The sequence below is a fragment of the Mandrillus leucophaeus genome, unplaced genomic scaffold (assembly GCF_000951045.1).
Source record: "Mandrillus leucophaeus isolate KB7577 unplaced genomic scaffold, Mleu.le_1.0 Scaffold2057, whole genome shotgun sequence".
Classification (NCBI taxonomy): domain Eukaryota; kingdom Metazoa; phylum Chordata; class Mammalia; order Primates; family Cercopithecidae; genus Mandrillus; species Mandrillus leucophaeus.
In genome coordinates, this window is record NW_012102096.1 from 21,605 (window position 1) to 41,536 (window position 19,932).

The following is a 19,932-nucleotide window of genomic DNA, read 5'->3' on the forward strand; positions in this document are numbered from 1 at the left end:
AGTTAATCTGAAGACAAATGGTCAACAAAAAGGCAGTGGCCAAATGGACAGTACTATTAAGTATTTTAAAGTTAGAATGCCTCAGTTTCAATCACAACTAAGTCTTCAGCAATTTTCTCAATATTTCTCTGCCTTATTCCTCTCCTTTCAAATGGGAAAAATGATAACATTCTGACTATAAAATTCACAGGACTGTCTTGTAGATGAAGAGATTATGTTTAGGACTGATTTATGCAAAGGAAGCACTATACAAGATAAATAGAAGGCAGCAGTATCATTTTTTACTATAAGAAAAATACAAGAAAAACTAGTCCAGGAGTAGAGATATTAAAAAATTAATGGAGGTTCTGCCACTCTGTGGAAATGCAAATTAAGTCATTCAATTTCTGGTCTTTAGATTTTCAGTTTTTTATTTTTATTTATTTATTTATTTTTTGAGATGGAGTCTCGCTCTGTCACCCAGGCTGGAGTGCAGTGGTGCGATCTCGACTCACCGCAACCTCCACCTCCTGGGTTCAAGCGATTCTCCTGCCTCAGCCTCCTGAGTAGCTGGGATTATGGACATGTGCCACCATGTCCGGCTAGTTTTTGTGTTTTTAGTAGAGATGGGGTTTCCCCACGTTGGCCAGTCTGGTCAGGAGTTTTATAAACTGTGAGTTATGACCCATTAATAAGCTGTAAAATCAACTGAGTGCATCATGAGAAGCCATTATGAAGAAATGAAACAATTGAAAGCAGAGTGCATCACAAGTAAGAGAAAGTATGGCTTCCTGCAACTTTGGGTTATATTATGTATGTATACATGTATACATATACAGGTAAAGTTCATTATGTGTGGTACCGGGTTACCATGTAAAATGATCTTCTCACTATGGAGCACATCAAAAGAGTTTGAAAGCTACTGTTTTAAAGATAAAATAGGTTATAACTCTTACTTAAAGAGAAATTACCTCTTCCAGCCACAGTTGATGGATTTGCTGTAGACCACTTGGAAGAAAAAGGGCGACTGCAAGGTATAAAAAATGCTTTTAGTAAGAAGACAATTTAACATTCCTCTGATAAAAACCAATAAAATACTACTGAATTTTGTGGAAAGTTGAGAAGTATTTCTTTTTTATTTTTATTTTTCTGAGACAAAGCCTTGCTGTGTCACCCAGGCTAAAGTGTAGTGTCACAATCATGGCTCACTGCAGTCTTGACCTCCCCAACTCAAGTGATCATCCCACCTCAACCTCTCAAGTTTACTGGGACTGCAGGTGCATGCCACCAAGCATGGCTAATTTTTAAATTTTTAACAGAGATCGGGTTTCCCTATGTTTCCCAGGCTGGTCTCAAACTCCTGAGCTCAAGTGTGATCCTCCTACCTCAGCCTCCCAAAGTGCTGGAATTATATGTGTGAACCACCATGCCTAGCTGGTACTTCTAATTTTAACTCTCCTTTTACAAATCGCATTAGAACAGTTCCTCCCAATCATCATATATCAATGGTGTCTCAATTAGCTATGAAGCAAAGATAAAATACTGGCAGTGAATAAAGACTGTAAGCTCTACAGAGACAGAGATCACGTTGCCTTTGTTCACTCTGCTCCTCAACACACATCATGGTGACCACCAAAGAGAACTCAATAACAGTACTATTATTATTCACTTGTATCCTGAGATATTTTACTTAGAAGAAGAAAGGGGTAGTGTTATCACTAGCACATAGGCAACTCAGCATAACCAAAGCCTCTCTCACCTAAGTTGTAAGGTTGTAATGTCCGTGTAATGTTTAAGCTAACATTATATTATTTTTGTAAGTGTCTCCTAAAATTGTTGTTCTCTTAGATTGAGACAGATCACTTTAAGGTTCACAGAATCTAAAGTTGTTTATGTTTTAAAATGTTATATTAGAGCAATATAAAATATCTTCCTTTAGATCCTTTGTACTCAAAATATGGTCCATGAACAAACAGCATTTAGCATCACCTAGGAGCTTGCAAAAAATGAAAAATCTCAGGCCTCACCCCAAAATTATTGAATCAGATTCCAGATTTTAACAAGATCTTCAGGTGATTCGTGTATACTTTAAAGTTTGAGCATAGTTAATAAAAAGAGAACAAAAGCAACAAAGACAGCTCATTTCAGATGAGGAACTTATCACAAATTTAAACAGAAATTTAAACAGAAATTTAAATAAAAGTTTAGATAGGTCATTATTCCTACAACAATTATTTTTGAAATCAGATTGTATCTACTTTTATTCTGAAAACCTACAAGAAACTGAACTTCAGTACAGTATTTGAATGACCCAGTGAGTGCCTGCTTAAATTCTGCACCCTAGGTGGCCCCTTGCCTCCCCCTGGTCCCAGTTCTGCATCAGAGTTGCCAAGGCAACCAGCAATCTTTGTGGAGGTCAAGATCCCCAAAAGAAAAAAATTACAGAGAGGATTTTTGGAGACAGAGTCTTGCTCTGTTGCCTAGGCTGGAGTGTAGTGGCACGATCTCAGCTCACTGCAACCTCCGCCTCCCAGGTTCAAGCAATTCTCCTGCCTCAGCCTCCTGAGTAGCTGGGATTATAGGCACCCGCCACCATGTCTGGCTAATTTTTAGTAGAGATGGGGTTTCCCCATGTTGGCCAGGCTAGTCTCGAACTCCTGACCTCAGGTGATCTGCTTGCCTTGGCCTCCCAAAGTGCTGGGATTACAGGCATGAGCTATCATGTCTGGCCTAATTAGGCTGACATTCTCTGAGCTGCTCTTCCCTGGGGGAAATCTGCAGATACATGGCACAGGGCAAGAGGTCACAAAGATGGACAGGGCCAGTGCTAGGAAGTAGAGAAGGCATCAGGAATTTCAGCAATCTCATAGGGCCAGAGAGACAGAAAACAGGGTTACAGTTGCTAACGTAGTAAGGATTTGAGGTAGTCAACATCAAGATGAGAATGGAGTTGCAGAGAACTAAGTCAGATACTAGCTAATGTTGTCCCTTGAGGGATTTCCTGAATTTTTAAGCTGTGTCAGAGGTTAGGAAGAAAAGTAGTAGAGTTTTTTTTTTTTTTTTTTTACCAGTCACATAGTGTTGTAGAATTCTCAAGATAACTTCTGAATCTCCATTACAATTCCTCCATTAAATGGGTTATTTATTATAAGTACTATTTTTGTGGTATTAAAAAAAATGTAGTGCTTCCCAGACTTTTACAGACATAAACATATTGAAGCAAAATATGAATCATAGAACTCTTTATCCAAAGAGAAGGAATTATGCTGGCAAGCTATCCAACTCTTGAAACAGCAGACCAAAATAAATAAGTATATTAGAGTTATCATTCTTTCAAGGCTTTAGGTGAAAGCAAACAGATATTCAAGTATCCAACTTATGAAACTTTAGGGAGCTGAGGAGAGGAAGAGACTAGTAACCATCATTTATATGACCTTACTTGAGACTTTCCTGTGAGCTGGATGAGGACCTGTCTGATTGTGGAAGAGATGCTACACTGCCAGAACTCTTTAAGTAAGTTTGAAGACTCTTCTGATAAGATGGCTCAAGGGAATTATATAATGTTTCAGCTTCACCAGGAAAGTGGTTTCTAAGACCCATATATGTCCTTTAAAAAAAAGAAAAGCAGATGAAGTAACAGCTTTACATAATTAGACATTAACAGTAACATGTGCATTCAAGAAGGATGAAGGTAAGCCTACTGGTTTTCAGCATTATCTGCTATGTATCAGGTGAACACTTTCTAAATTGAACAAGTTCCAGTGGAAAGACTGAAGGCTGTTGAGAAAAGCAGATCTCAGTCCCAAACCTGCTGTGCCACTTATGGTTTGTGTGGCCTTGGGTAAACCCCTAAGTGTCCAAATTTCAGTTGCCGTCTATGGAGATAACACTATCTTTGGAGGATCATTCTAAGGATTAGAAAATAATATATAACAAGTACCTCAAACAATATCAGGTATACAATACAAACGATAAATGACAGTTCTTTTTATTCATGATGAAAGTGAATAGGTTATGACAAAAAAAGAATACTGATGATTATACATCAGTGGCAATATGTAGGAGGCTGTTAGATGTCTAGCACAGATGTAGTGGAGAAAAAACATTCTTAATTTTACTGGAGGGCTAGTCAAGTAAAATACTTGGACACTTCTGATATTTTCATTCTCCCAATACATTTTGTTTTTGTTTTTTTAAAAACAGATTAAACTGTCACAAAAATATACTATACTGACTTACTTTCTTGCCTCCACTCTGGCCTCAGCATCAGCATCATGAATTCCCTTTTTAATAGTTTCAACCAAGACGGCTGCATGTCTATAAAATAAAATACATTTTTAGAGTTATGATAAAGCTGTATGTTTCACCACAAATGGTACTTACTGCTTATATGTTACATATTAATTACAAATGGGTAGGCGAGGTAAATAAAAATTAATTAGTACACAATAATAAATCTAAGACCATAAGATTTTCTAATTATCTGTCCCATATGTTTTATTAATGTATGGTTTCCTTCTGACAATCCAATTACTGTAAATCTAAAAGTAATTATTTTTATATGGAATTCAGATAGTATATAAATATATAGTACCTAAATTTTTAATTTTTAATAAATTAGAGAAAAAAGAATCTTCTGTGTGGTTCCTCACTAATCCACCACTGTAGAAATGATTTGCTAAGTGTGATCAGTTGTGATCTGACCAAATTTGAATAGTAGCTGCCACAGAAGAACGCAAAGAAAACTTGAACAAATTCTATTTTTAAAAAATGAGCCTTAAGAATTCAAGAATTTTCATGAAAATGAAAAACCAGTCATATACTCAAGGTAAATACAGTATCTTCCAAGCTTCAAACTTGAAGCTAATAAGAAATATAGCCATGCAAATAGCCAGCAACCAATCAGCTGCCCACATTTTCCTCTCCTTCATTTCGGAGTTACACTAGACATTGCCCAGTATATACCTGATCAATGACATCTAACAGCTGGTGTGGAGAAACTTCCCAACAAATACCTCTTCTTAAAAATCTCTTTCCTCTGAAAGGAGGTTCCTTCCATCTTAAATCATTCATTACATGATTGATTACACTTAGGAAACTTATATCATATGACTAGAGATACATTTTTAAACTTTTGCCCAACTCAACTTGGAGTATCTTATATAACCCATTCTATTTGAGAAACCCTTACCCATCTCACAAAGAAGAAAATCATACTATTCATAGTTGTAATGAGTAAGAGGGGCACAACACCACCACAGCTTTAAAGGAAAACCAGTACAAATAACCTTCGAAGCAAAATGAGAAATAATGTAAAACCAATACCATCAACTTCTAACTAACTGGTGACAATGGGGAGGGAAGTGTGAGGAAGGAAGAGGGAATGCATACCTTTCCAGTGAATGAGTCTGCCACTCTTGCAACAATAAATCTAAAAATTCAAATGAACGTCTGAAAAATAAAAGTTAAATGATAACTAAATGTTGTACTGAGAAATACATTAACACTTTCTTTTATACTACTACACTTTGTCCCCTAAATTAAAGCATAAGACATGATTTTAGATCTCTCTTTTTTTTTTTTTTTTTTTGAGACGGAGTTTCACTCTTGTTGCCCAGGCTGGAGTGCAATGGCGCAATCTCAGCTCACTGCAACCTCCGCCTCCAAGTTCAAGTGATTCTCTTGTCTCGGCCTCCCAAGTAGCTGTGAATACCTAACTTACTCAGGATCCAATTACTGCTATGCTAAACAGTTCAAAAAGACTTTAAGAGTTCCCCATAATTTTAACTTAAAATGTTTGTCAAATACAAAACTTAAGGCTGGGTGCGGTGGTTCATGCCTATAATCTCAGCACTTTGGAAGGCTGAGGTGGGTGGTTCACTAGAGGTCAGGAGTTCAAGACCAGCCTGGCCAACATGGTGAAGCCTTGTCTCTATTAAAAATACAAAAATTAGCTGGGTATGGTGGTGTACTCCTGTACTCCCAGCTACTTGAGAGGTGGAGGCAAGAGAGTCGCTTGAACCTGGGAGGCGGAGATCCCACCACTGTACTCCAGCCTGGGCAACAGAGTGAGAAACTGTCTCAAAAATAAATAAATAAAATGTAACAAGTTTCATTTATTAATTTAAAAATATTTATTAAACATCTATGCACTTGACAGTGAAGATATACAATAGTGATCAAGAAAGCCACAACAATCTGGATCTTTCATTTTTACACTGTTTCCTTACATATGTATGTATATGACTTTACATAAAGTTTGTGTACATTTTCTCCTAAGTCCTCTATTTCTCAGTTTCTTCAACTGTCTCATACTTGAGCTCCTCTCCTTCCTTGGCACTTGATGACACAGCTTTGACTTGTATTTCTTCCTTTATTAACACTTTTTCTTCCACTTTCCCTTAAACAGATGCTCACCTGGTTGGTACCAATATTTGCCCACTTATCTTTTTACAGTCTTTTTACTGAGGCAACATAATCTGTACTCTTAGTTCTGCCTACGAGATATAATTACCACATCTAGTCCTGTATCTCCAGCATTGGTATGTCACTTCAGCTGTCAAAGTTCCAACTAGTTTATGGATGTCTCCACATAGGCAGTGAATGTCAACTCAAACACTACACAGAAAACAACGAATTAATTCGTACCCTTTCAAATCTACTCTTTTAGCTCATATACTACAGATTAGGCAATGAGAAACGGGGAGGTTAAATTAACTTGCTCGAAGTGATAGAGCTAGGACTTAAACCCTGGCATTCTGACTCCAGAGCTCACAGTCTGAAGCACTTGACACCACTCTCCTCATCTATATTCAAAATTACCAAGTCTCATTTCTACACATGAAATACGTTTTGAATTTGTTAATTAAAAAAACCTTCAGTTATCAACACAGTTCCACAGAGTTCTAGTTCAGACTCTGCCTTTCTCTTCCATGAATTATAACAACTCCTACCTAATTAAACAATGCTTTTCAGTTTCTTTTCAATCACTTTCATAGCTGGAATAAAAATTAGCTTTGGACATCACCTCCTCACCAAAAATCTACAACTGTCAAAGATTCCTACTATCTATGAAATAATGTCAAAATTCCTCTTCATAACTTTCAAAGCCCTCCACACTATGATCTCAACCTACTCCCCAGCCCTCAACCAGGTTCTTTTCCCACTGAAACCTTCCATTTGTCATATGTTCTGGCCTCAGAGGCCTATCTGATGGCTCTGCAGCATATGACATAGCTTTACATTTCTGCTTAGGTTGTACTCCACTCACTCTCCCTATAGTTAATGGATTGCTCACCATTTTTAAGGCAATTCTATGACACATCTTCTGATTTTGTCTTCTGTCACATTCTTATTTCTCCAACTACCATTTTCCTCAATGTAAGACAGGGGTCAGTTAAACTGTTCTGTAAAGGGCTGGACAGTAAATATTTTAAGCTTTGTGGACCACATATAGTCTCTGTCTCATATTCTTTACCTCCCATCCCCTACCTTTTAAATTACCCTTTAACAATGTAAAAAACACCCTTAGCATGTAGGCTGTACAAAACCAGACTGTTGGCCACATTTTACCTGCAAGCTGTTGTTTGCTGACCCCTGACATAAGACAGATGACTGAACAACTGTTGTCAAAAGTTTGAACCACTTAAAATAACAATGTCTTATTTCAGCTTCTTCCTAACACAGTATTTAATTATAGTTATCTAATTTAAAAAGGTAGAGTTCTTTACAATCTTCTTAAACATCAAATGTACAAATCTGTTTTTCCTAACTTTATTGTTGGCAATAGTGGTGTGAAAGTTGTCAGAATCAGAATGAAGTCACTTGTGTTACAACACACACACACACACACAAAAAAAATTGACAAATAGAGCTGAGGAAGGCCATTAAGGGAGAATTCTCATGAATAAATGACTGATAACAAGAGCTATCACAAAAGACTCCAAAAAAACACAACCTGCACAAAGGCTATCGCAACCTTACAAAAAACAAACAAACAAAAATTCTACAAGGACATCTACCCAGCAACTGCCTGTCCAGCCTCAAGTTGGCATCACCCTTGTTACTGATCCTTGTAGCCCGGGATAACTACCTCAAAATGATTATGTAATCTTCCTCATTTTTCCTTTAAAAACCTTTGTCTTCCTTTACCTCCCTGAATATGCACATAGTTTGCTATTGTATGCATATTACCACTGCACTGCTCATTCCTGCATAAATACTAATATCATTTTCTTTCAGAGAACCTCTCTGTTATTTAGGTTGACAGGTGTGACATTAAAAATTGTAGAAACCAGAGACAGAGGCAGACACTAACTGAAAGACCTGATAGGGCTATATACTCTGTTCCAAACACCGGCTATATTCTACTAGTATGTATCTCATTTAATCCTTATGTTCTATGGGTTTGACATTATTAGCTCTACTAACCTATGCAGGGACTAAGGTTCAGAGCAGTTAAATAATTGCCTAAGGTAGAACAGTCAATGGCAGTTGTAGGACTCTAGCCCAGACCTGACTCTGTATTCCTTGTTCTCTGAAAACCAAGGCAACCAGCAGCCCAAATAAACCAAAGCTTAATATGATAAAATAAGAAAAGTGGGTGGTTATAATAATCACTTCATCCCTTTTCCCTTACATGAGATATGATTTAAAAAAAAATTTTTTTATGGTTTTCTGGAAGGCAAGAAATTAATGACCAATTCTTGCACCAGACCAATAATTAAACAATGCAGTATCAGCGCTATACTAACAACAACAACAACAAAAATTAAACTTACCTCCTCACGGGAACTGATTTTGATGTGCAATTGCTTGTTATTAAAGGTATAAGTCTGGGTACATGAGTATGCTGAAAAAGATGTTTTAGAAAAGGTTGAAAATACTACACACTTCAAGTGGTCCTTTCTTCTATTTGCCTTACATTCAAGTATTTAGTTACAGAGGACAAAAAGACCAGGTATTAGATTTGAAAGAATTAAGACCAGTTTGGAAACGTTTTCCTGAATTAACATAATGTCATGATGATACAGTTTCAAAAGGACAGGTGTGGATATAACATGACCTAACAAAGAAAAGTTAACTGTGTAACCGCAAAGAACTGTTAGGACAATATAATTCTGGGGGAGAGGGAGCACTAAAAGAGACTGGGCATGTATTGGACACATTTTCTGAAGTACTATGGCTACTGCTGGTAAAAAATCATAATTGCAACGTCATCAAAGCAGGTAGTCGAGTGAATCTATTTCCCTAACTATTGGGAATCCACTTTGAAATGGTGGTCTTAATAGAACTTTCACTTCATTCTGGCTGAATCATCTCTCTCTAGAATTCAAGTAGAAGTTCCACAAAGACATAATCTTCTGATTTCTATTATTAATTCTTATACCCTTCTTTAGTGAAGCCAACACTAACAAGTTCATAATAGACATTAACACAAGCATACATATTTAATTCCTTAAATCTCTTGTATTCCTTCTGAGCTAATGGTACAGGCTGGGTTATCTAGGAAGCAGGCTATGAGATGGAGTTTAGCATGCAGGATATGTATTAGGAGGTGCCCTTGAAAGACAAATATCACATGTTCTCACTCATGTGGGAGATAAACAAAAGTGGATCTCATGAAGATAGAGAATAGGTTAGTCATGATCAGAGGCTAGGAAGGATAGCAGGGAGGAGGGAGGGAAAAGGGACTGATTAATAGGTATACAGTTAGAACAAATAAGATCTAGTGTTCAACAGATCAGTAGGTTGACCATGGTTAACAACAATCTATTGTACACTTCAAAATAGCTGAAAGAGAATAATTAGAATGTTCCTAGCATAAAGATAAATATTTAAGGTGATTAATTCCCTGTTACCCTAATTGGACATCTACACATATGAATGCATTAAAATATCACATATACCCCCAAAATATGTACATCCATTACATATTAATTTTTTGTTAAGTGCCCTTGGGATTACCACCTGTGGACGGGAGAAGGAAGCAGGAGTGGAGCGGGCAGAGGAAGAAATCAAACTGTGACATGGCCCAAGGCTATCTTTGCCCAAAGCCATTACGAAGCTCTAGAACTGAAACAGTCCCTCAGAATACTCTTGAATTGGTCCAAGACGGCCAAACCTTTATACTTTCACATCAATCAGTTATTGGATATGGGCAATACTGGGAAGGCACAAGACCTTGGGAAAGGCAGCTCTCTAGCTGAAATAATCCTTTAGGAGACTGGCAGCTGAAGGCTGTCTACTAACAGTTCTCCTAGCATTGGGGAAACAAGTCTTTCATTGAAGGAAAGTGTATATGGCACAGCAGCGTTTGCCACAGCTAACTCAACCAAAATAAAAGGAAAAACGTTTTTTCAGCCACTACAGAGAGAAACCATCTATAGGCTTGAAGCTGTTGAAGATGAGAATAATTCAAGAAAGTGTGCTGACATGCCTGTTAGTCAACTGTTCAATTCAGCATGGAAGGACTCTGTGGACCTGCTCCCTACAGCATCCACAAGAGCCCATTTCCCAAACATTACTGTGGAGGTAAAACCCATGGAGATCCCCTAGCTACAACAACTATAAAGGAGGTCTTACCCACCACACTCCTCTCTTTTTCTTCTAACCTCTCCGAAATCCTAAAGATGGGTTAATCACATCCATGACAGTGGCAAGGATGGAGAGATAAACTAACCTAACTACTGCTACATCATATCCAGGGGGAGCTGTACCAAAGGAAAGTAAAAATTTACCTCAAATCAATTACAGATGAAGCATTCAATCAAACACTAAGAACAATTTACACTATTAATACAAGTTGACAACAGGAAAAAAAGCCTCTCTAAAATTAAAAAGAGAATTAGAAATTAAATACAGCAATCTAAGGAAGTACTCTTAGGAAATAAAACAAAAACAGGAGGTAATATTTAAAAATTGTTGTTTTATTGGTGAGATGATAGGCTAGTATAGTAACATGAAAAATGAGCAATTTGAAAACAAAGTATAAAGAGTAAAGCCTGAGAATTACAAAATGGGTACTTTCAAATAAGTAGAATTTAAAGGAATTTTTCCTGAAAATACACACAGCTGTAAGACAAAGAGACAAAAAGTTATTCAAAAAATGATAAATGACATTGAGGATTTCAGAATTTGTGTAACAAAAGTAACAGCAGGAAAAGATCTGAGCCAATAAGACAGAAGTACTAAATAAAGAAAAGATCCATGAAAATTAACATAAATTTAAGATAACCAATTTCAGTACAAAATCCTTGTCCACTGTATTAAGAATAGTATTAATGAAAGACGATCAACTCCTAGACCTGCTGTGGGGAAACTCTTCACACAAAGGGACTGCCTTATAAAACTTCCTAAAGGTTGTTTGGTCATGGTGGTGGTTGTTTTGCTATAAAATAATCAAACAGTCTCATTTTTAGAGGCAACAATAAAAAGTTAAGAAAATGGGCTGGGCATGGTGGCTCATGCCTGTGATCCCAACACTTTGGAAGGCCAAGGCAAGCGGATCGCCTCGCTTTCCCAAAGTGCTGGGATTACAGGCGTGAGCCATGAGGTCAGGAGTTTGAGACCAGCCTGACCAACATAGTGAAACCTCACCTCTACTAAAAATACAAAAATTAGCCAGGCGTGATGGTAGGTGCCTGAAAAGCCAGCTACTTGGGAGGCTGAGGCAGAAGAATAGCTTGATCTGGGAGAGGTTGCAGTGAGTGGAGATGGCGCCACTGAATTCCCCCGAGTAACAGAGCGAGACTCTATAACAACAACAACAAAATTTGTGAAAGAAAAGGAAAGCGAACCTGAAGTTCAACGGTCAAATTTTTAGTCCCCATATTCTAAATTGGCAAGGAAAAGACAAATCAAAATATACAAAGATAAAAACATATATGAAAAGTGAGAAAACACTAAAGCCAAACAAGAATGACCCAGAATCAATTAAAAAAAGGGAAGCGAGAGTATAACAATAAGTGGGTCAGAAATAAAAGTAGTAAAAAACTACAGTTAATTACAGTTGCTGAAAATGAAAATATCTTTGTTAAATTTAATTCAATGGGTAAGGGAAAAAATGGCATGAATGAAATAAAATGCATACTTTTTAAAAGGCAGAGACGAGCATAACAAAGGTTTTATTCTTGACAATAAGGAACTTCTAAATTACAAAAAAAAAAAAAAAGGAAAGAAAAGCAGCACAGTGAACAGAAAGCAGACTATAAGAAAAAAATACGATTTCAAGATAATAGTAAAAAACCTTGACCATACATAAAGTACATATATCAAGAACAGTTAGAAAAATGAAACTGACAAAATTAGAATCAGAATTTGCCAGATAAAGTAGATTTTTAAAAAAATGAGACCATAAAGAACTTGAATAATGTAAATAAAACATAAGCTAGATTTAGTGATGAACAAAGTACTCGATTCTATGCCAAAGAATTCCACATTTGTAAATGCTAACAGCCTACCTATATAAACTGATGACGGAACACAAATAAAATTTCAAGGTATTCACCAAAGAATAAATCATACAACCAAATTCCCTGATCAGAACGTCATGAAATTCAAAAATAATGACAGTAAGAACAAAAGCACCATCTGAAAATGAAAACATTATTATGCAATTCAAAGAAGTTGAAATGCAAATTACAAATGATTGAAAACATAAATAAAATGTGGTAAATTTAAATCGAGATGCTGCCAAAGCCAAACTCAGAAGAAAACCCAAAGCCTTATAATAATAAAGAAAAAGCAATGCAAATTGTCTAAAGATATACCACAAAAATCTAAAAAAATAAAATGAGCCAAAAGTTGGAAAAAAAAAAAGAAACTAAAGAATTAGAAAAATTAAACAATCTCACTACAACCAATGAAACTATAAATAGATGTTTATAAAGAACCCCAAATAATGCCTCTGTCAAGTATATATAAAAGAATACATAACATTCTAATAAGAAAAATTCAGCTAGGTGCAGTAGCTCACACTTGTAATCCCAGCTTCTTGGGAGCTGAGGTGAGAGGATCACCAACATTTCAAAATAAAGATTCAAGATGCCCAGAGTCTAAAACATTGGAAATATTATTATATAATCTTAAAGACCATTAAACCCTATTAGCAGAACAATATATTAACAAAATATGCAAAACAGGAAAAAAAATTCACAAAATACTTATTCATTTAAATGAATGTCAAAATCTTACTAAACATTAGCCAACCAAATCTAGCAGTATCTTAATGTACAATGGCCGAGCAGAATTTAGTTCTTGAATGTATAATGAATAAATGAAAAAACAAAGATAATCATTTCTAAAGATATTAAAGGGCTATCTGATAAAATTCAACATCTACTCCTGATCAAAATTTAGCAAAATGTGAACAGCAGGAAATTTCCATAATCTAATATACAATATCCACAGAAACCCATTAAAAATCATATTTAATTGAAGTTAAATATGATCCCACCCAATTAAGGGATAAAACAAACATTTCAATAATCCCTACTATACTTCCTTTGGTTTTTTTTTTGAGATAGTCTCACTCTGTCGCCCAGGCTGGAGTGCAGTGGCACAATCTTGGCTCACTGCAACCTCCACCTCCCAGGTTCAAGCAATCCTCCTGCCTCAGCCTCCGGAGTAGCTGGGATTATAGGCATGCACCACCACGCCTGGCTAACTTTTTTGTATTTTTAGTAAAGATGGTGTTTCGCCATATTGGCCTGGCTGGTCTCGAACTCCTGACCTTGTGATCCGCCTGCCTCAGCCTCCCAAAGTGCTAGGATTACAGGCATATGCCACCGTGCCCAGCCTCTATACTTTCTGACATTATTACAAAGGTTCTGGATTAAGGTTGTCTACAATCTTTTTAAAAAAAAAAAAAAAAAAGCCTGAAATGGGAAAAAAGGACCATTTTCTAATTTAAAATATGAAAATGGTGAAAAAGAACACTTCCTGGGAAAGTAATATTACGAATAAACTTAATTTTTTTTTTAACAGGAAAGGACAAACTGATTAAAGAAACTGAAAATACATTTAAGAAACAGACTTACGTACTTATGAAAATTTATTACACAAAACACCATTTCAAGAAAAAGCTACATTGTAATTCACCACATGCTACTAGGTCAACTGGTTTTGTATTGGGGAAACATCAAGTTAGAAATCTATAAATCACACAAAAATTAAATCCAGTTAGATCTAAACCTAAGAAAAAAATTACAGAAGTTCTAAATGATTGAACATTTTTATGTAACTGTGAAATTGGGAAAGCTGTCTTAACTATAATAAAACCCACAAAATGAACAAGTCTCAACACATACACATTTAAAATTCTGATATGTAACAAAAGAGCTTATATAATGTTTGAAGAAATGTCAGACTGTAGAAAATACCACAACATATATAACACAGAATTAATATCCTTATGATATATAAAAAGGTCTTAGAAATAAGTGAGAAAAAATGCACAGAGTATAAACTGGCAATCCATAGAATTACAGAAGGAAAAAAATAGCTAACATCCCTAATACTAGGGATGCAAAGTATAATATGAAATAATGATTATTAAATTATAAAACCCTAAAGATACTGATAAAAGACAATATTGGCAAAGGAATGGAGAAAAAGGACTCCAGGAAGAAGACTGCAAGAATAAGAATGGTGAGGATAATTATTATTATGATTATTTAATTAATTTATTTTTTTTGAGATGGCGTTTCACTCTTGTTGCCCAGGCTGGAATGCAATGGCATGATCTCGGCTCACAACAACCTCTGCCTCTAGGTTCAAGCGATTCTCCTGCCTCAGCCTCCCGAGTAGCTGGGATTACAGGCAGGCGCCACCACGTCTGGCTAATTTTGTATTTTTAGTAGAGATGGGGTTTCTCCGTGATGGTCAGGCTGGTCTCGAATTGGCAACCTCAGGTGATCTGCCTGCCTCGGCCTTCCAAAGTGCTGGAATTACAGGCGTGAGCTGCCGTGCCCGGTCTGGTAAGGATAATTTGATGATATATCCTTAACAGAAGACTAATTTAGACATTAAAAAGAATTACATATATGGATAAGGGACGCTACCCAAGTATATGAAGTTTAAAAAGAAGACAGGCTGGGCATGATGGCTCACGCCTGTAATCCCAACACTTTGGGAGGCTGAGGCAGGCGGATCACTTGAGGCCAGGGGTTTGAGACCAGCCTGGGCCAACGTGGTGAAACCTTGTTTCTACCAAAAATACAAAAAAATTAGCCGGGCATGGGGGTGGGTGCCTGTAGTCCCAACTACTCAGGAGGCTGAGGTGGGAAAATTGTGGGAACCCGGGAGGCAGAGGTTGCAGTGAGCCGAGATTGCGCCACTGCACTCCTGCCTGGGTGACAGAGTGAGACTCTATCTCTAAATGAATAAATAAATAAATAAATAAGTCAAAGAATATATTATATATACTTACATGTTCTATATGTGTAGCAAATACATTTGTAAAGGCACAGAATAGAAGTTTGGAAAAGTACACATTAAATTGCTAGAGTGATTAGTAACAAAGGAATAGAATTCAAGGGGAGAGATTTGTTTTTTCAACTCTGTTCTTTTGGACTTCCTCAAGATATGAGTGAAGAGAAATACAGTCATACATAACTTAACGATCGGGATACATTCAGAGAAATCCATTAGGTGATTTCATCATAATATGAACATCATAGAGTGTACTTGCATAAACCTACATGGTATAGCCTACTCCACACCTAGGCTGTATGTTATAGCCTATTGCTCTTAGGCTACAAATCTGTAGCTGAATTACTGTACTGAATACTGTACTGAATATTACTGTACTGAATACTCTAGGACAGAGTAACACAATACTAAGTATTGTGTACCTGAACATATCCAACAGTAGTAAAGTAGTAAAGATACAGTAAAAATATAATATTATAATCTTATGGGACCACTGTTGCATATGCAGCCCATCATTGACTGAAACTTTGTCAGATGGCACATAACTATATTAAAAATCTGCCTTTTATTATTTTCTGTAACACGTAACTGTAGATACGTACATGTATTCATATGTACACGTATGTATGTATTATATTCCATATACAAACATGTGTACTTTGCAATCCTCTAGTTCTATAACGACCATCTATGGCTTTTACTATCAGAAAAATAATTCAAAAATGATTTGTCTTTGGGGTTCAAAAAGAAACTCAGTGACTTACTTAGGTACACTGAGAGAGGGGGGTGGGGTGGGGAAAGGAGAGAAAAAGGGGGAAGAAGAAGAAAGAAAAAGCCAGGGAGGCGGAGGAGGCAGCAGTGGAAAAGGAGAGAGCAAACCTACCCGAATGATAAATCTGATTGCTGCACATCCAGAAGTTGCCATGACTTTTGCACTATTGGGGACAAGATTAAAAAGTGTAGGTACAATGGCTTCAGCGCCATGATCAAACTTGTTTCCCAAAACTGTTGAAAGGTGGCTACAAAGGAAGACAAAAAGTATTTTTTTAATAGTTTAACATAAAATATAGATAGAACCATATAATTTTAAAATACTCTTTTACTGAATTAACCTAGGAATTTGTATTTTAATCAGTTGTAATGGCAGAATGGCAGAAAAACGGAAGAAAGATAGGGAAACCTAGATACTACATATTTCCTTCTTTTCCCCATTGTTTAACTGGCAAGTCCAAAGTTGAAATCTGGCATTTTCCTCATCTCTTTGCAATAGCACTTGGAGAAGCCATTTGATTTCAGAATTTAATTATTAACTCTAAGGACACATCAGGTGAAATAATCAGCTCTGATGGTTCTGACCTTTGGTCTTGATCCAGGAGATACTTCCATTTTGATGATCCATTATCAATCTTAAATTCAGCATATTTTTACCAACAAGTTCAAAATCTTACTCAAATCAATGCTCCTCAAGATGTTCTTTATTTCTATTAATAGTATCACCCCTTTTTTAGTCATAAATACTCCCTTACTTCTTTGGAGTAGGATTTCCAAATCCACAGTCAAAAATACAACTCTACCATATCTTATTGGGTGATCTTTAGGACATCTGACTTCTCTTTCCAATTGTGTAGTTAAACAACTAAATCAGCCTTTAATTGCATGATTTTAGTTAAAACACTTAGGAGGGAAAGTGCCAACAATTTTGTAATACTGGTTAATTTTTATATATTTATATCTTACTGAAAATACATGGTTAGGATAGAGTTAGCTCCAATAATTCAGGTTCTTGATTCCAGGAGCTCAGATTTAGACCCATGTACATTTATGTACATAGACCTATGCTGTTACAGTATTAGTTTCCTAATGTCTGAACTCACAGGCAAAAAGGATCCTCAAATGAAAAGCAGGGAGGTGTGGATATGTTTGGATGTTGTCTTCCTTTAAAGAGCATGAGTTTTACTTTAGTAGACAGGTAATGTACTTGAGAATCAGCTTGATCTTTATAAGCTTGTTGGGAGAGGCAGAGTCTAGAGATGCCTTACTTTAGAACTGGTTTAGTACTATTCCTATGCAATGGCCTTTCCGGGGTTTCTACTGACTGCCTTGGGTGTTCACCAAGGTTTTTCCATTCTGATTGGTCAGATCTTAAACCTCTCCTATCCCTATGTGAGCTCTGGGAATTGTTTACCTTATAGCTCCCAGGCATTAGTTCCCTTCCTTCCTCAGAGTTGTACCTTTCACATGGACAGGGAAGTATACATCTAGACTCATGGATTCCCATATTACGATCTCTGTAGCTCTTTGTGTGTGTGTGTGTGTGAGAGAGAATCTCCCCATCTTCTCTCCAGTATTCCGCACTGCCGATTTTGACCACTTCAGCCTCTGAAACTCTAGTCTCTGTTTCCTCACCTCAGTGAGATTGCCTTGCTCTGCTTAGGTTCCCCCTTCCTTCCCCAGAGTGCCTCCAGGTCAAAACTCATACTGTTCAACATCACTTGCATCTTTTCAGAATTCCATTCCTACCCTGTCTGCTGTCTGTTATCTGGAAACAGATGTTTCACATATATTGTCCAGTTTTCTGCAAGAGAGCTAGTCATGTTTTAAGTATATTTTTCATGGTTACATTTTATGGATTTTTGTATTAATTTGGGTTTTCTTTGCTAGTTGGAGATATTGGGCCATTTTGGTATACTGGGACTTGTATCTTGCAACTTTGCCAAAGTCCCTTTATTATAATAATTTATCTGTAGATTCTCTTGCAGTTTTCTGCATGGATAGTTATATCGTCTGTTAATAATGGCAGTTCTGTTCCTTTTCTTGCAATCCTTATATTGCCTTTTCTTTCTTCATTTCTGACTAGAATATATAAAACAATCCTGATTAGAAATATTGCTAGTAGGCACTTTTGTGTTCCCTATCTTCAAAGGAATGCATATGCAACAACACTGCTTAGGTCAAAAATAGTAATAAATAGAATTTAAGTTCTACCATCCTTGTATAGTGGAAGACTACAAACTTAAAGTTTAGATTTTGCTAAGTTAATGATGCATGTTGCAATGCCAGAATAACTGCTAAAATATCAGAAATTGAGTATTTAATATCCAAATTAATAGTGAGAAAAGTGAATACAGCCAGGTTCCATACCCATTCATTTTCATCTTATACTTGAAGAATTAATGATAAAAAATCCACCAGTAGGCGTTAGATATTTTAAATATCTTTATACCAACCTTAAAATGTTGGTATAAAGAGCTGTTAAGGAATTTTTTTTTAATCATACAGATTGACTCCTTATGTATAACAAAAATGATTTTTGGATCACCTACTTTTTTGGCTATCTTGCTACTGCTTGACTTAATGAGCACTGAATCAGTGAGTACTAAATTCATTCATAAAAAACACTTATCATAAAAGGAATATACTTACGCTACAGTAATACAAGCTTCTCTAACCACCTGGGATCTAAGATCCTTAGCTGAAAGTTTAAGTGCTCCATCCAACAAGCGTAAATGTTGAAAAAAGCAATCATACTGTGCAGCTCCAGCAACAAGCAGTGATCGGATTTTCTTCAGCTGAAATAAAGAATTTTCATTATTGACAAAAAAGGTGGAAGTGCAAAAAAAAAAAAAAGCTACCTAAACTACATTATTCAAACAAAAACTTTCTAAAAAATGAAACATACGTAATGTTTCATTATATTACTATATTCAGACATTTTAGTAGCATTAAATATTTAGTAGCATTAAAAAAGTATCTTATAAATAAATATGCCAACAAAAAGCTGTCTGAAAAATAGTATTATAGATTTAGTTATAAGCACAACAGAGAAATGTAATCTATAAGTACATAAATTGTAAAGTTTTAAGGGAATCCATTTAATTTATTTATTCATGTGTCTTTTAGCTTAATCCCCAGTGTGATAATAGGGAGTCTTTCTTTTACTTGTGGTAAAATACACATGAACAAAATTCACTATTTTAACCATTTTAAAGTATACAATTCAGTGGCATTAAGTGCATTCACAATGTTGTGTGACCATTACCATCACTATCTACGAAGGGAGCCTATTTTTAAAAGTGCCAAATTTGGAAACTTTTAGCATTACTTTTTTTTGCTGCTGAACATTTTTTTTTTTTTTTGAGACAGTCTTGCTCTGTTGTCCAGGCTGGAGTGCAGTGGTGCCACTGCAGCCCACTGCAACTTGCACCTCCAGGGTTTAAGTGGTTTTCGTGCCTCAGCCTCCCTAGTAGCTGGGATTACAGATACATGCCACCGTGCCTGAATAATTTTTGTATTTTTGGTAGAGATGGGGTTTCACTGTGTTGGCCAGGCTGGTCTCAAACTCCTGGCCTCAACAGATCCACCTGCCGTAGCCTGCCAGCAGGAGTGAGCCACTACATCTGGCCTGCTGTTGAATTTTTAATTTCTTAAATGTTTAATTATTATGAATACATAATAGTTGTACATTTTTATGAAGTACATGTGATATTTTGATAAAAGCACACAATGTGTAACAATCAAATC

General features: G+C 36.2%; 1 protein-coding gene across 1 annotated transcript in view; it reads right to left on the reverse strand.

Annotated features, from left to right (window-relative positions):
* Window positions 1-19,932, reverse strand: part of LOC105539461 (CLIP-associating protein 2-like) — a gene marked incomplete at its 3' end in the record, with an annotated part of 134,965 nt that overhangs the window by 20,641 nt on the left and 94,392 nt on the right. The window contains exons 11-17 of the mRNA XM_011979751.1: window positions 18,835-18,980; window positions 16,295-16,430; window positions 8,760-8,830; window positions 5,371-5,430; window positions 4,219-4,296; window positions 3,419-3,586; window positions 951-1,006 (exon numbers count right to left, since the gene is read on the reverse strand). Of these exons, the coding sequence (XP_011835141.1) occupies window positions 951-1,006; window positions 3,419-3,586; window positions 4,219-4,296; window positions 5,371-5,430; window positions 8,760-8,830; window positions 16,295-16,430; window positions 18,835-18,980 (715 nt within the window). The remainder of the gene's footprint in view (window positions 1-950; window positions 1,007-3,418; window positions 3,587-4,218; window positions 4,297-5,370; window positions 5,431-8,759; window positions 8,831-16,294; window positions 16,431-18,834; window positions 18,981-19,932) is intronic.